This window comes from Spea bombifrons, chromosome 1 (assembly GCF_027358695.1).
Source record: "Spea bombifrons isolate aSpeBom1 chromosome 1, aSpeBom1.2.pri, whole genome shotgun sequence".
NCBI classification, from domain to species: domain Eukaryota; kingdom Metazoa; phylum Chordata; class Amphibia; order Anura; family Pelobatidae; genus Spea; species Spea bombifrons.
Genome location: NC_071087.1, coordinates 37,531,987 through 37,546,994, shown reverse-complemented (window position 1 = coordinate 37,546,994; position 15,008 = coordinate 37,531,987). Strand labels below are relative to the sequence as shown.

The 15,008-nt window shown below is 39.5% G+C and overlaps 1 protein-coding gene across 2 annotated transcripts; it reads left to right on the top strand.

Moving 5' to 3' along the window:
- Window positions 1–466: 466 nt before the first annotated feature.
- Window positions 467–11,648, top strand: USP38 (ubiquitin specific peptidase 38). 2 transcript variants are annotated; one of them, XM_053460961.1, is made up of 11 exons: window positions 467–651; window positions 2,043–2,753; window positions 3,562–3,697; window positions 4,147–4,276; window positions 4,883–4,984; window positions 5,925–6,083; window positions 7,696–7,889; window positions 8,050–8,143; window positions 8,525–8,631; window positions 8,829–10,158; window positions 11,363–11,648. In XM_053460961.1, exons 2-11 carry the CDS (start codon window positions 2,072–2,074, stop codon window positions 11,522–11,524), a joined length of 3,096 nt encoding a protein of 1,031 aa, XP_053316936.1. In that variant the 5' UTR covers window positions 467–651; window positions 2,043–2,071; the 3' UTR covers window positions 11,525–11,648. The 2 variants fall into 2 exon arrangements, with proteins under 2 accessions (XP_053316936.1, XP_053316928.1); XM_053460953.1 differs by having other exon boundaries at window positions 468–773.
- Window positions 11,649–15,008: the final 3,360 nt, after the last annotated feature.

Genomic DNA, 15,008 nt, shown 5'->3' with positions numbered 1-15,008 from the left:
ATGCTATACATTACGTATAAACATGGTTTCACACACAAAAAAAACCCTACTTTTTTATGTCTGAGGGTGACCTAAATGTGACCGGGGGTGAAAACACACGTGTGGAGAAAAAAAACGTTGCTTCCCTGATCTTGGGAGTTTAGTGTTTTCATTTCCCGGTTCAAAGATTGCTATACAACACACGATGAATCGAAACTCCGGTATGCGCTGTGTCATGCCAGACTCACAAACACATTAACCCAGCCCCTTGACGTCACACTGTATTACTACACACATTGTATAGGGGCCCAGAATTCTCTGTTTTTTTGTTGTTGTTCTAAACCCGCCCCGAGACTTGGCGTTGCACTCTGTAAGGGCGGAAGTTACCTCTGGATGTTGTTATTCCATTGCTCTTGCTGTCTGCCAGTACCCTCTTTTTGCTGTATGGGGGTGGCGTTACGCAAGGACGTCATTTGTCGTCGCTCTTTTGTCGTTACTATCGTCGCCGGAATTTATTGCGCATGCGCAGCAGGTGAAAGTGGAGAGCCGGCAGGCCAGAAAGCTTTACCAGCTTTGCGCACCTTACGCGGCTACCCGAATTGGGCAAGCAGGCGGTGGAAACGGTTTATCAAACAGCCGCCACCTCCGATTTCTGTACACCGTGCCCTTACCGTAAGATGTTCTGCCTGCCGTACGTGGTTTATGGGGACAGTCGGTGACTCCTGGAATCCCTAGTTTTACCAGAGGCATGATGGCTGATTGTTTTTGTTTACGAATTCGGACATTTTGAATTGGTACGTGTTTGGCGTGTGATATTATTAAGCCGTATTTATTTTGACGTGTTTGGCCCTCAAGCTTTCTAGCGTCATGAGTATTGTTGGTGTCATGGTGGTATATTATGGGATGCCTCCGTCCCTGGTCTGAGCTGTTTGGGTCCTCTGTTCATGTAGCTGAACTTTGTGACTGGTTCGTGAGACTGATCCCTAACCCACCTTAATAGAGGGCAAGTGCATCTTAAATGGTGTGCTTTAGTGTCTTATAACATATGTGCTTCTGTTTGGAAGTAGTTTTGTTTTTAACGGGTGCTTCTATTTCAGAGATGGGGAGCAGAGACTTAAAATTTCATATTTGTGTCTATTGTAAGCATAACTTGGTCACAAAAGTCCCTTGGAACCAACATGCTGCGTTCCATCGATTCCAGATAGCTGTTGCATTCTTTTCACACTGGGCTTAATTATTGGTACAAACCAATGTCATGTCTTCTGTGGACTTGGTGTACGTGAGAAGTTTGGTATGGCCCATAATCGCCGACTGTCACTTGCGTTTTGTGGGCTGCCATTACTTGGATCACATGGGGAAGGAAATTTTACTTCTACACACGCTAACACTATTGCGTTGATATAAAATAATCTGTACCTAAAGCTTGGGTGTTCTGTTTAAGGTGTGCAGATACATGTTGTGCAGACCATTGACAAGCATAATTTTACATCAACTACTTAGCTATAATTAGAACAGTAACTTTAAATTGCACTTCATCTCTACATTTAACAGAATCAATCACGTCTTCAAATTACCACCTTAGTTTCTGTGCTACTCTAAATGTGTCTCAGACAACAAAGAAGAACACTAGTATGTTTGAGTAGTAAATTAGAATGCAAAGCAGTGTTAGTATGTAGTATTAATGTCCATGTATGCTTTTTTTTATCCGGTTTCCTCCTCCTTTAAGTACAATTTGTTATTGGCTGCCTCTTCTATAGAATGTGTTTATGCTTGCCATGCAAAGCCATTTATAGAAACGTGCTGTCTCTTTATATTTTTTGCTTTACTGATTCCTTAAAAGTGCTTTTACACAAAATTCTGCCTATTGTTCGAGCGCTTTCATTCAAACTAGTTATGATCGTTCAGATTACTACCCTATTGTCTATATGACTTCTACATTGAATGCATGGATTAAAAACTGAAAGACTATGAAGTCCATAGAATCCAGCGAGGCATATCCTAACAAAGATTACCTCTGTTGAGTACTGTTCCTTTCACTCACATTTTGAAAATTCTTTCCCCAGATGTGTTGTTTGCTTACCTGTGAGTTAAAATGGACAAGATATTGGAAGGCCTGGTGACCTCTACCCATCCACTCAATTTGAAGAAAGTGATTGTTAAAAAAGTGGTGGAGTCTGCAGAGAATTCCATCAGTGAGGAGCAATGCAAAGCCATGTTCAGTCTTACAACTCGCTTAGTTTTGGAAGGAGAGGACTACTTTCAGAAACAAGTGGGGCACCAAGTTCTGGAGGCTTATGCCAGATATCACCGCTCTGAATTTGAGAATTTCTTTAACAGGAACTTTGTCTTGAGCCTTCTTCAAGAAGGGTACAGGTCATTGGATCGGAAGGATTTAGCCATAATTGACTATATCCATAACGGTCTCAAGCTTATCATGAGTTGCCCTTCTGTTCTAGACATATTTGCTGTTTTACAAGTAGAAGTATTTAGAATAGTCTGTGAAAGACCAGGGCCTTTACTGTGTTCAAGAGTAAGTGAGCTGCTCAGTGACTTTGTACAGTGCATTCCCAAGGGTGAAATGTCTATAGCATTCTGCAAGCAGCTTGTCAGGACAATAGGACATTTCCAATGTATATCTACACTGGAGAAAGAGCTTCGTGAATATGTCTCTCAAGTTACCAAAGTTAGTAATTTACTACAGAATATCTGGAAGGCTGAGCCATGCACATTACTTCCATCACTGCAGGAAGTTTTTGCAATTATTTCTTCCACAGGTGAGTCTGTTATGTTTTGTATTGTTCCAAAAAACCTAATCCCTAGAACCCTACTAGGAATGGCAAAGAAATTCTTGATTTTAGACACTGTCAGCTAGATTTATACAACATTTAACTTCTCTAAGGCTGAACGGTGAATTAAGATACTTTTAAATGTCTTCTGTTCCTATACGTCTTGATTACAGAGCCAAAAATCCATTCCTACAATAGCTTTCATGTCATAGGTGCTCTAGCTTCTTCAAGGATTATTACTGTCTGTAATATGGGCATGGTTGATATGTTACCTTCCATTAGATTGACCACACCAGGCTTTTTTAAAAAAATATGTCCACATCTTTTTTTTTTTCTTTGTGCCTATCCCTCCTTTGAACAAGGATCAAATGTCTTATTGGCATTCTAAAATAATCTTCCTTAAACTGTAACCCAGTATGCAGTTTTATCAACACCTTTGTAATAAGAGGGTTTGTTTAGAGGGTGTATGGTGGCTTTTAGGTGACCAGAAATGCGTATGATGCTTTTCTGGATTTGTTTATTTCCTTAATACGTTTGGATCGCCAAAAATATATAAAGTGTAACCCTGTGCCCACATACCCGATTTTTCATTTCTCATTTACCAGTTGCTTTATCTTGCCTGGTTGAGCAGTCTCTGATTGCAGCTTATACAATTGTTACAACAAAATAGTTTTGAGCAATATGTAGGTGTATAACATCTCGTACTTGTGACTGAATGCACCAGCCAAACTATCGGAGAGAATGAAATGCTGTTTTTTTTTTCTTTTTTTTTTTTCTTTCTTTCTTATAATTTCAGATGCCTCGTTTGAACCATCTGTTGCATTGGCAAGCCTTGTGCAGCACATTCCCTTACAGATGATCACTGTTCTTATCAGGAGTTTGACCACGGATCCAAACGTGAAAGATGCTAGCATGACAGAGGCTCTCTGCAGGTAGATCTGCTAATGTAATGTACAAATATGTTCTTTTATAATGTGAATGTTTTGTTCATCTTGCGTGCTTTTTAACCTGTACATATAAACAGGTTTAAATAGGTAATTTTTCCAAATAATGCAAAGTGTTTTGCTGCCTCTTTGACGTATGAGTAGCGTTTTTAGTGATCTTGACTATACATATATCTGCTGTGTTTTTGTTTAGCCTAGGCTTGTGTTCATTGCCACTGAACCTTGATAAAAAGGCCAGTACCAAAACATGTGTAACATAGTTTAAAATTTCTTAAGCAGCTCTTGACTTAGTGCCTGCCTGACATAAATCCATGTTTACTTTTCCAACTTGACTCATTAGTACATCTATCATTAGACAAAAGCTCTAATTAGAGGAATAGAATCTCTCGTGGATTGGGAGGCATATTGCTTAGAACATGTTGTTCTGGCTTTTTCAGGATGATTGACTGGCTGTCCTGGCCCCTAGCTCAGCACGTAGAGACATGGGTGATTGCTCTGCTAAAGGGACTGGCTTCTGTCCAGAAATTCACTATACTCATCGATGTCACTTTACTGAAAATCGAACTGGTAAGTGATTAAAGCCATAGGTGAATGTGAGGCTGCTTTCTTACATGATATTTTTCTCGGTTTTATGGAAACTATATATAAACTGTATAGAGAGGTGTATGTTTTTTTTTTTTTTTTTTTTGATTATTAGAAAGCTGCATACTATGGTACTATAGTACATTGATCTATTAGAAAAGGAAGAATGTTAATATAACAATCCTAATGGTACAATCCTACCCCTTCCAAACTCCTGGTATTTTTTTTCCTATTAATGCCCTTTGAAAGTTGAAGCACTGACTTGTATTTGTTCCTACTAGTTGTGGTGTCAAAAATAACATAATGGCTAGCATGTTGACTTCTGTGGCATTAGCATAGCACAAAAGGAAGTTAAACGGCTAATGACGAGGCTTGGTTTCTCCTAGGCATTAATACGTCTATGGACAAAATTTGGTAGATGTTGATCACCAAGTAAGCATCCACCTACGACTGAACGAAAACTTGTGGCAAACATACTTTAATACATCAATTAAAACTATAAAATTAAATGATTCCAAGAATACATGTGGTTGTAGTTGTTTTGCTTGTCATACATATCTCCTTTTTTTTTTATTATTATTTTTATTTCAGGTTTTCAATAGACTATGGTTTCCCCTGGTAAGGCCTGGTGCTTTGGCTGTCCTATCACATATGTTGCTAAGCTTTCAACATTCTCCAGAAGCTTTCCATTTGGTACGTTTTATCTTAACCCAGGGTTGTAGTCCTGATGTGATGTGTTTGCTTGGGTTCTCTTTATCCACTATTACCATTGTAGTTTTATTTCTTTGGTCAATGGCATGCTATATTGCCATGTCCAGTACATCTTAAACTCCAATATGTGTTTATGGCTACCCTTTCACTTTTCAAATTGTTTCAATCTCTCCTCCATCCTTCTTCAACTGATGGACAACTGTCTCCTGGTTGTGTAATGAACTTGTATGTGCTGTTGCAGTTAGCTAGTTACCAGAAAATGATATGCTGCTATCCTGCCTTCTGTCCTTCTGGCCCTATACTTTATATATGCTAATTTCTCCACAGCCTTGCATACAGCCGCCATTAAGGTTCATATTGCTGGGATGAGCAACTTACTGGACTGATCTAGCCTCTCATCAACAAGTCCTTATGTTTATCTAGGCTCCAGATTTAACTCAGCCCCATATGCTTACCTGGTACTTGAATTCTGCTCTGAAGCACCTCACTCTGCCTTCTTTTGAAACTCATCACTACTTCTCTCCATGTTGTAGGTAGTTTTCCTTAAGGCAATCACTCTTGCTTATGGGTGAAATAGTGGTACTGAAGGAGAGTTTAAAGAACTCTCACTGATTTAAATATACATACAGGGCCAGCCAAGCTCATCCTGCAGCAGAAGCACATTGGAGTTGTCCAATCATAAAGCACAGAGAATTGAGGAAGTAAAAACCACAACTCTCTCTTTAGTAAATAGACCAATTTCATTGAGCTATTTTGTTATCCATAACAACATTAGGTAGCTTTTTCTTATGTATATTCCATATGCTTTCAGTTTTGATTGTACCCAATTACCAATAAGTAATTTTGTTTTTCAGTTTCTTAACATGTCACATTTGGAAACTCTTTTTTAATTTTATTTTTTTAAAATCTATTCCTTCTTTAGGTTGTCCCCCATGTTGTCAATCTGGTTCAGTCTTTAAAGAACGATGGTCTCCCTTCAAGTACAACCTTCTTAGTCCAGTTTTCCGAATTAATGCATTGTATGATTTACCATTGCTCTGGATTTCCAGATTTATATGAATCTATCTTGGAAGCTCTTAAGGTAACATTCATTGTAAATAATTTCCATCAGCTTATATGCCTCTTTCATGTGTAAAAATGTACTTTGCTATTCTACTGCTGTTGTAATTTGCAACTTTTCTCATTGTTTCTCAGTATATTGTGTTATTTATATTGTGCACCTTCTGTGAATAAGTGAGGCATGGTATTTTATGTAATACTAGCCATTTTTGTTAGAGAAAGGAAAGCTAGGAAAATGAATTATTTTACTGAACGTAAGAGATTTGAAATTACTGTTTTTGCTATAGGACACAAAACGAAAGACAAGAAATGGGATACGTTTCTGTTAAAAACCTGATAATTGTCTCCCTAGTCACTAAACTATAATCAGCCAGCTAGAAATCAAATTAGCATGGCTGGACTAGATGCAAAATTCATGGCTACCTTGAGTACCACAATTCTTGGCGAAATTCTGTCATCTCTGGGTGATGAAAGTTTGCCACAAGTTCCTGAGAATAATCCACATTGAAGTCATTGGGCACTCAGGTAAATGAAAGGATGTTGGGTTTTCAAAACTTTTAGTGAATACTACCCTAAGTTAGTTTCAAAAATGCTTAAAATTTTGTCTTGACAACAGTGTTTATAAATGTTCTTTTTTCATGAACTAAACCATGTTGAATAGCGTTTTTTCCTCATACCTCTTCATCTCCATTTTGACTCAAGCAGTCATGTTTCTGATTCCATTGATGATTGTTCAGATGTTTTCTGGGAAGTATAGCCCATGGCTAACACGAGTTCAGCTACAAGGCACTTTACCATAGTATTTTAGTGCACCACTTGTTATGCACCCTGCTACATTCAGATTTGCGTAGCAACTGGTGTGGTATCGAGTGTTTCATTGGTAAAACCTACTGCAACGTGTTTCTAGAGGGATGATGGCCAATAATAGTCAGGTGATTTGCTCATGCAGGCAAAATATCAAGGAGTTTCTGTGTGAAATTGCTGATTGGATTTAAATATTTTAGGGTTAGGTGAGGATATCAGCTAGTTCCTCCTCAAATAGCAAAATAATTATGGCAACATCTACTGTTAAAAGACTGTTAATGTGCATTAATAATGGCATGTAACACTAATGCTCCAAGTCGATCAGGGTGTCTCTGTAGCTTCCCTAGTTTAATGTAAAAGTAACCTATTTCACTAAGGTGTAGATACTTTGAAGTACTTCTTGTGTGGAATGATAGGCACTGTGGTAAGGTGGCCGATTTCTGCTTTTCACAAACCAAGTTGAAATGCCATCTTGTTCCTTTTTTTTATTATTCGTTTATAAAATTGTTGATCTCCGTATTAAGTGTGAACCACAAACTTTGCAGTATCCTGAGAGCCAAGAAAATTTAGTGGCACATCAGTAAGAGAAGGGAGACAAAGAGTGATTGTTTGATGCTCACTCAGGAGTGCTGGCTGTGGTTTCAAACACAATCATGTTTTTCATCATCAAGAGAGACAGTGAAATGGGGAATTCCAGGACTGAATGTGGAGTGATTGGTAAATCTGATTGCAACAACTGGCTTCTTGTGCCAGTAAACCAAATTTGGCAACTAATTAAAATGTCTGCATTTTAAGACATTGTTTGTTGGTTCTGTTTCTCCTTCATACAGGATCTGCCTAAACCTTCCGAGGAGAAAATAAAACTCATACTAAACCAAAGTGCCTGGACATCCCAATCCAATGCTTTGGCTTCTTGTTTACCCAGACTATCAGGGAAATCAGAAACTGGGAAAACTGGGCTAATTAACCTTGGAAACACATGCTATATGAATAGTGTTTTACAAGCATTATTCATGGCAACAGAGTAAGTTATAAGTTCATTTTTTATTACCTTTTGTCTTTTTGGTAATTCCTATCTCATAATTTTCAGACGTATTCTGTGCCTTTGTGTGAAGGCTGAAATCATTAACCTAAAATGTATGTGTTACCCAGAAAAAAAAATTCTATTTTTTTTTTCTTTTAAGTTTTAGGAGACGGGTGCTATCTTTAAATTTGAATGGTGGTAACTTATTGATGAAGAAACTGCAGCACCTTTTTGCCTTCTTGGCTCACACTCAGGTACGGTGTGTTAACCCAGAATTTTCCTTTTTATTAAAATATGCATCATAGCAAATTGGGTGGTACAGTTACAAGAATGTGCATCACATCTTTCTACGCCATCACGAATCCCCAGTACAGAAAACAGTACAGTAAAGTTTTTTTTTTAAATATCTAATGAAGATGTTAACAATCCTTCCCTTACTGTCATCCATTCTCTGCATAATCATGTTTGCCCCATTTTTTGACTCTTTAAAACTAAATCATAAAACGTAAGTAAATCTTTTGTGCAATATGTTGTCTATAAACATTTGGTTCAATTTCATACCCTGGGGACTGTTTTACACTGTTTTCTCAGGAAATTAGAATTTAAATATATTGTTTTTTTTTGTTCCCCCTCAGCGAGAAGCTTACGCCCCCCATGTATTTTTTGAGGCTTCTAGACCTCCTTGGTTCACACCTCGATCTCAACAAGACTGTTCAGAATACCTCAGATTTCTTCTGGACAGGTATGTTTTTAAGGTCCTCTAGATACTGCTCATTCTTTTCAGAAATTGCAGTTTTACATGTACCTGGACAAGTCGCCATTAGCTCAAGCCAGGCTCCTGCCAAGTGCTTGGCTTGACCTGGCCTCTCGAAATCAGTAGTTCAAACTCCTCCTCTTTTTGAGTATTTCAGTCCTCAAATGTGATTTTTATTTTATTAGATTGCATGAAGAAGAGAAAACCGTGAAAGCACTGTCTTCAAGGACTACTCCTGATAACCCAGTTACTGATGGCATTCTTCAGGAGATCTCATCCTTGGCCACTGAAGGGCTTTCAGGCACCCATTGTAATCCGAAAAGCACAAGCTGGGGCCGAGAAGAAAAAACATTAATAGAAAATATGTTTGGTGGTAAACTTCAAACCAATATTTGTTGTCTGAATTGCAAAAGCACTTCACAAAAGACTGAACCCTTTACAGATCTTTCGCTAGCTTTTTGTCCAGCATTTGCTGAAAAATCTATGCAGAGTGTAATTTGTTCTCCCAAGGAAAAGGATGATGATTGTATCGAAATTGATATAAACCCCTGTGTTGAAGAAACTGCTTCTCCCGGGCCCTTAAAAGACAAAGTTGCCGTCAGTGAAGCACAGTCTAACCTTAACTGTGTTGTGGACACATCTCTGTGTGACAATACACTTGAATCTCATAATGCCTCATCCTGTAAAATTGGAAAACATAGAGCACTTTCTGTTACAGACTTGCTGAGCTATTTTCTAGCACCTGAGGTTCTTCATGGAGATAATCGGTATCATTGTGAAAAATGTTCTTCCCTTCAGGACGCAGAAAAGACTATGCAGATCTTGGAAGAGCCAGAATACCTCATTCTAACGTTACTACGATTTTCATATGATCCAAAGTGTCATGTAAGACGCAAGATATTGGATAATGTGTCCATTCCGTTAGTGGTGGAATTGCCAGTTGAAAGAACTACCTCTCTGGCTTCACCGGGAGATTGTACTCTAGACATTGATATTTCTGATGTTGGTGAGAATTTGGCAAAAAAGTTGAAACCCTCTGGTATAGAAGACATGTGTTGTACCCAGCTAGTACCCTATGTTTTAAGTTCTCTTGTGGTACATTCTGGAACATCATCTGAAAGTGGACATTATTATTCCTATGCCAGGAACGTTACTAGTACATCAAGTTGTCTTCATCCTGAGACACGCACTCTAAATCCATCACAAGTTCAAGTAGTTGGTAGTGAAACATTAAACTCTGTTGTCGGAAGTGAACCCCCATGCAGTGATATGTCGAAAGAATGGTTTCTGTTTAATGACAGTAGGGTTACATTTACTTCGTTTCAGTCTGTATTGAATATCACCAGTAGGTTTCCAAAGGACACAGCGTATGTGCTTATTTATAAAAAGCACATCGCTAGTGGTGTACATAGTGCCCAGCCTAATTCAGCAAATGGTCTGTGGGTAAATGGAGAGCCCCCGTTGCAGAAGGAGCTCATGGATGCTATCACAAAAGATAACAAGCTCTACTTACAGGTAAGAAGGACAGGAGTGTCTGCTTTTATGCGATATGTAAGTTTAAAAATATGCTTATGTTTGATGTAAATTTAATTTGGTCTATGTACCTTTTTTATGTGAATGAACTGTTAAATACGTATTTGCTCGATTATAAGACGAGGTTTTTCAATGCTCTGAAAAATACCCCTCGTCTTATATTCAAGGGCGACTTATAATCAGACCTCAAATAGAGGTCTGACTACAAGAGATCCAGATCCCCCACAGCGCTGCAGGGGACCTGGATCCTCCTCTCTGGTAACCTCCGGTGCTGCCGGCACTCCGTCATAGAAGTCCACAGAGGAAGTGCCGGCAGCAGCGGAGGTTACCAGAGAGGAGGATCCAGGTACCCTAGAGCGCTGCCAGGAACCTGGATCCTCCTCTCTGTCAGCCGATGAATGTCTGCGTGATGCGTGCAAACAACTTCCCTGCTGCGGGCACTTCCGCCAGGGCTTCTATGACGGAGCACCGGTGTGACATGACCTTCCAGTGCTCTGTCATAGAAGCCCCAGTGGAACTAATGGGTAGCAGAGGTTGTCTACACGCATTGCGCAGATGTCCACTAGACACCAGGTAACCTGAAGTATGGGGGATGAGTCTGGGGAAGCATTGGTAAGTCGGGGGGGGGGGCAGAGTGGCATATGGGGGAGATAAGGAATTTCTGTAGGCAGAGTGGCATATAGGGTGTTAAAAGGCATATCTTGGGGCAGAGTGGCATATAGGGTGTTAAAAGGCATATCTTGGGGCAGAGTGGCATATAGGGTGTTAAAAGGCATATCTTGGGGCAGAGTGGCATATAGGGGGTTAAAAGGCATATCTTGGGGCAGAGTGGCATATAGGGGGTTAAAAGGCAAATCTTGGGGCAAAGTGACATATAGGGGGTATAAGGCATAACTGGGGACAGAGTGGCATATAGGAAGTTAAAAGGCATTTCTAGGTGCAGCAAGCCTGGGGTCCGATGTGCATAACTGGGGGGGCAGGTTGGCATATAAAAGGAAATAAAAACAGAAAAATCTTTTTTCCCAATCATAACTATTATTAAATATTATTTTCTTTTTTCCTAAATTAATATTCAAATTTTGAGCGTTTTATAACTGAGCAAATATGGTATTTAGCTGCTGGAAATACGTTAGTGGAATTAGACATAATTTGTTCCCCCATTTTTTTATTTATTTTTTTTATTTAGGAGCAGGAGCTCAATGCCCGGGCACGTGCACTCCAAGCAGCTTCTGCTTCTTGTTCTTTTCGACCTAATGGCTTTGATGACAATGATCCCCCAGGGAGCTGTGGTCCTAGCGGTGGTGGCGGTGATGGAGGATTTAGCACCATCGGAAGACTTGTATTTTAATTTAGACACATACAAATGTCAAAAATGCACTGACAATGTAACCACACTGGCCACTTTGACTGTATATTTCAAAATCTGTTGGACATATAACATTTTGCTAAAAGTATTCAATATTCAGCAAGAAGATTTTAGTTTTTTTACTTCAAAATAAGTGATTTAATCTAAATTCATTACAGCTCCAACTACCCTTTTGAGGTTAATTCACTAAAGGGAGAGTATTCAGGAAAGTTTGCAGGAGACTTGTGCTTTTGGCTGCCTCGCTACACTATTTATTATGAAGGGTCAACACTGGTAGGTTTTTCCCAACAAGAAGGGCTGAGCAGGACCTGTGTAATGTATAATTGAATGGGCGTGAAGACCAAAGAATTCTTGCTGTTTTAACTCCTTTGTTGTACAGGACCAGTCAGGCTCTGGGTTGTACCTTTTATGTATAGTAAAGATTGGGATTAGAAACTATGACTCTTGCAGTCTGTGCTGTCATTCTCCCTTTAGTTAATAGATCCCTCTGGTCTTATTTGGTTCCCATTCCTGTGATTGGCTCTGGAATAGAAGCTGCCTGTCTATTTTATCTTTCTAGACAAACAATAGAAGCGGTATCAAAAATGTTATATGGAACACATTGTGGTTGGTTTATTTTGTGTTAATTTCAAATCTTTTCCTAAAACAAATGAAAGCTTTATGGTGCATCCAATACCAAAAGCAATAATAACATTTGTCTGGATCCCCCCCCCCTTTTTCAGAGTAATTGCAAATAACTTCCACCCAAAAGGATGTATGTATGTGCTGTGTGTCTAGCCAGATATTTAATCCTGAATAGATATAATATATATATCTCACATTTGTGATATCATTTTTAAGAATGTTGCATGACCTTGTACAAACAAGATTTTTTTGAACCTGGAAAAAATGGTAACTATATTTCTAAATTGCTTTCAGAACTTTTGTTATTTTAAAGAGTCAAATTCAGGGAGTACATCTGCTGTGTTAACTCGGGAAATGTATGTATGTATGTGCCTTGCAAGTCGAAAAGAAATACTTCTGGATTATGGCGTGTGATATGGCTTATCCTACATTCTTTGGCTAAAGTAAACAGTGGTTCCATAACTATTGATAGTTCATTGGTTTTTGTTTTTACTATATTAAAAATCCTTTCTATTTTTCTGTTTTCTTTTGAAAACCACAATTTCTGCTTAAATCCTGATACATTTGTGGTTGTGTATGTTTTGTTATTAGAGGTCAAGGCTAAATCAGTATCTCTTGATGTGTTTGACTGTATCTTCTAACCTAGGAGTTCGGAGGAAAGTTGAACATTTCAACCCCTAAACGTTTATATATAATCAAACGAGCTTCTCCTGCAAGGACATAATACATAGTTAAGTTAATTTTCAAGAAATCTCCCCCTTCATGAAATATGCATACTGTATTGCTAGCCCAGTCCTCCTTCTAAAAGAATGGTCAGGCATATAAACTTCTTTAAGCTAATTGAAGTCGTATGACACCCTCTTTTAGCATTATGCATACAGCTATTGTTACGGGAAGCCAGGGTGACTGCTCCTATCCCTGACTGTTGTTGCCGTATTCCTAATACTGGCTACAAGATGGGTAGCCATCTGGGTCTCAGAATAAATATGCTCCTCTGAGAAAAATGTCCTTACCACCAAGCACACAGAAGAGTACACCAGTCAAGAAGCGAGTGGAAAAGCACTTTATTCAGATAACGCAGGGCTTTTTAAAGACAGACGAAAGCAATGCATGGATGTTATCATAGATAAAAATTCTAATTGGGTTTCTGTAGAGAGACTAATGAGAAGGGGAAGTGTGGAACAGGGAACCAATTATAATAGTCAAAGCAAAAACTAGTGAACCATTTACAAGACATAAAATGGAACCAATAGTACTAATGGATACAGTAGAAAAGTGTCCTTTAACCCCTTAATGCATTGTTTTCAATGAGTTTAGGGACCGCCCATTGTGCTTAAGGGGTTAATTAAATACTCTGCAGGATTGTACACTGGTGCATCTAGATTTTGGTAACTTTTTACCTGATGGTTTATTTCCCACCTAAAGTGGGGTTTTTTGTGGCATCAGTAGTAAATTGATCTTGTTTATTACACCGAGACAAAAAGGGGGAGGTTCTGGGGGCTTTATAGTTTGCATCCTGCTCTTCTCAGGTGAAAGTATGTTCGCCAGATAACGGTCACAAGATTGTGTCTCTCGCAGGCGCCCATTAAACAATAAACAAGTTTCCAAAAGAGTCACTCCAGACCCTGCTGAAAACTCTGGGCTCCACCTACACGTCAAATACAAGTACTACATTCAACCATGCAAGTCAATGTGTAGAATTAGTGCATGGAAAGTGTTAAAATACCATTATTTGAAATACATTGGGTATTTCTAAATAGTAGAGTCTATTTAGCAGGTTTTTCTTTATCTTTTGTAGATGTGTAAAATATTTTTTCAATTTTCACCATATTTTATTATTATATTAGATGATATAAAAAGTGGTATCTGAAGAAAGTCCTTTATGATTTGTGTGGGTATACTAAACAAGAGAGAAGAAATTTACAGCTAAACACGAGCACCCCAAAGATGTGAAAACAGCCTTGGTCATGAAGGATACAACAAATAAAAAACAGCCTGGTCCTTGACAATGAGCCATTTTCATGGGCGCCCACAGGAATTTTTCAAGGAGGGGAGCAAAATATTCTTTGTTGGCTCAGGAGAGGGTTTTCCTTGTCATTCCAAGGAAACACTATAAAAAAAGGAAACCTCCCCCTTCCTCCCCAGTGTTGTTTCCTGCCCTACTCAGGTAGCGGTTAGGCTGAAGCTTACCTTCTTTCTCTTTTGTTGTTTTCTCGGAGCCCCGGGGGGGCGTCCTTTTTCTGATACCCGGTAGCGGTCCCGTGTGGATCCAGGTTCATGCGGCAGCCTCGGAGGCTGTAATTCCGTGGTCATCATGGCAACGCACACGAGGCTCAGCCCTCGTTCGACTCTGCCCACAGCCCAGGGGGCTCACTGGGATGTGCATCATCGGGCTCCAGTTCACTCCGTCCCGGGGAATCCTCAGCGTGAGGCACTGCAGGGGAAGATCTCTAACCGGCGCTGCTGGTTTTGCGGCACCCGTTTTTTTTACAATCTCCACTCTGCATCACTTCCGGCGCTGCGCCCGGGGTCTCGAGAGGTCAATCGGCTGGGAATTTCCAGATATGATGTTTCCTGGCCTGGGCACCTAAATGCCAGAATGGGTAAGATCGTTCCTTGCTCTTTGTTTCTGTGCTGTATTATTGAATCTACTACTCTTCTATTGTGCCTGCCTGTGCCTGAGGATTGTATATTGCCATTTCAAGTAGGTGTTTCCCTCTCGGTTTGGAGGGAGATTTCCGTTGCCTATTCCATTGCTTTCTGCGGTTACATCTTTGTGTTTTTTCTCCTCAGTCATGTCAGACAAAAATCCGGACATCCCTCCTGAGGCCTCCCCACATAG

What these genes read in the sequence shown, in the direction of transcription:
- USP38 (XM_053460961.1), top strand. Translation starts at nt 2,072, where the DNA reads ATGGACAAGATATTGGAAGGCCTGGTGACCTCTACCCATCCACTCAAT. An exon ending in ATGACAGAGGCTCTCTGCAG is followed by an intron (nt 3,698 to 4,146) that starts GTAGATCTGCTA and finishes TGGCTTTTTCAG; the next exon opens with GATGATTGACTGGCTGTCCT. An exon ending in CTATCTTGGAAGCTCTTAAG is followed by an intron (nt 6,084 to 7,695) that starts GTAACATTCATT and finishes TCCTTCATACAG; the next exon opens with GATCTGCCTAAACCTTCCGA.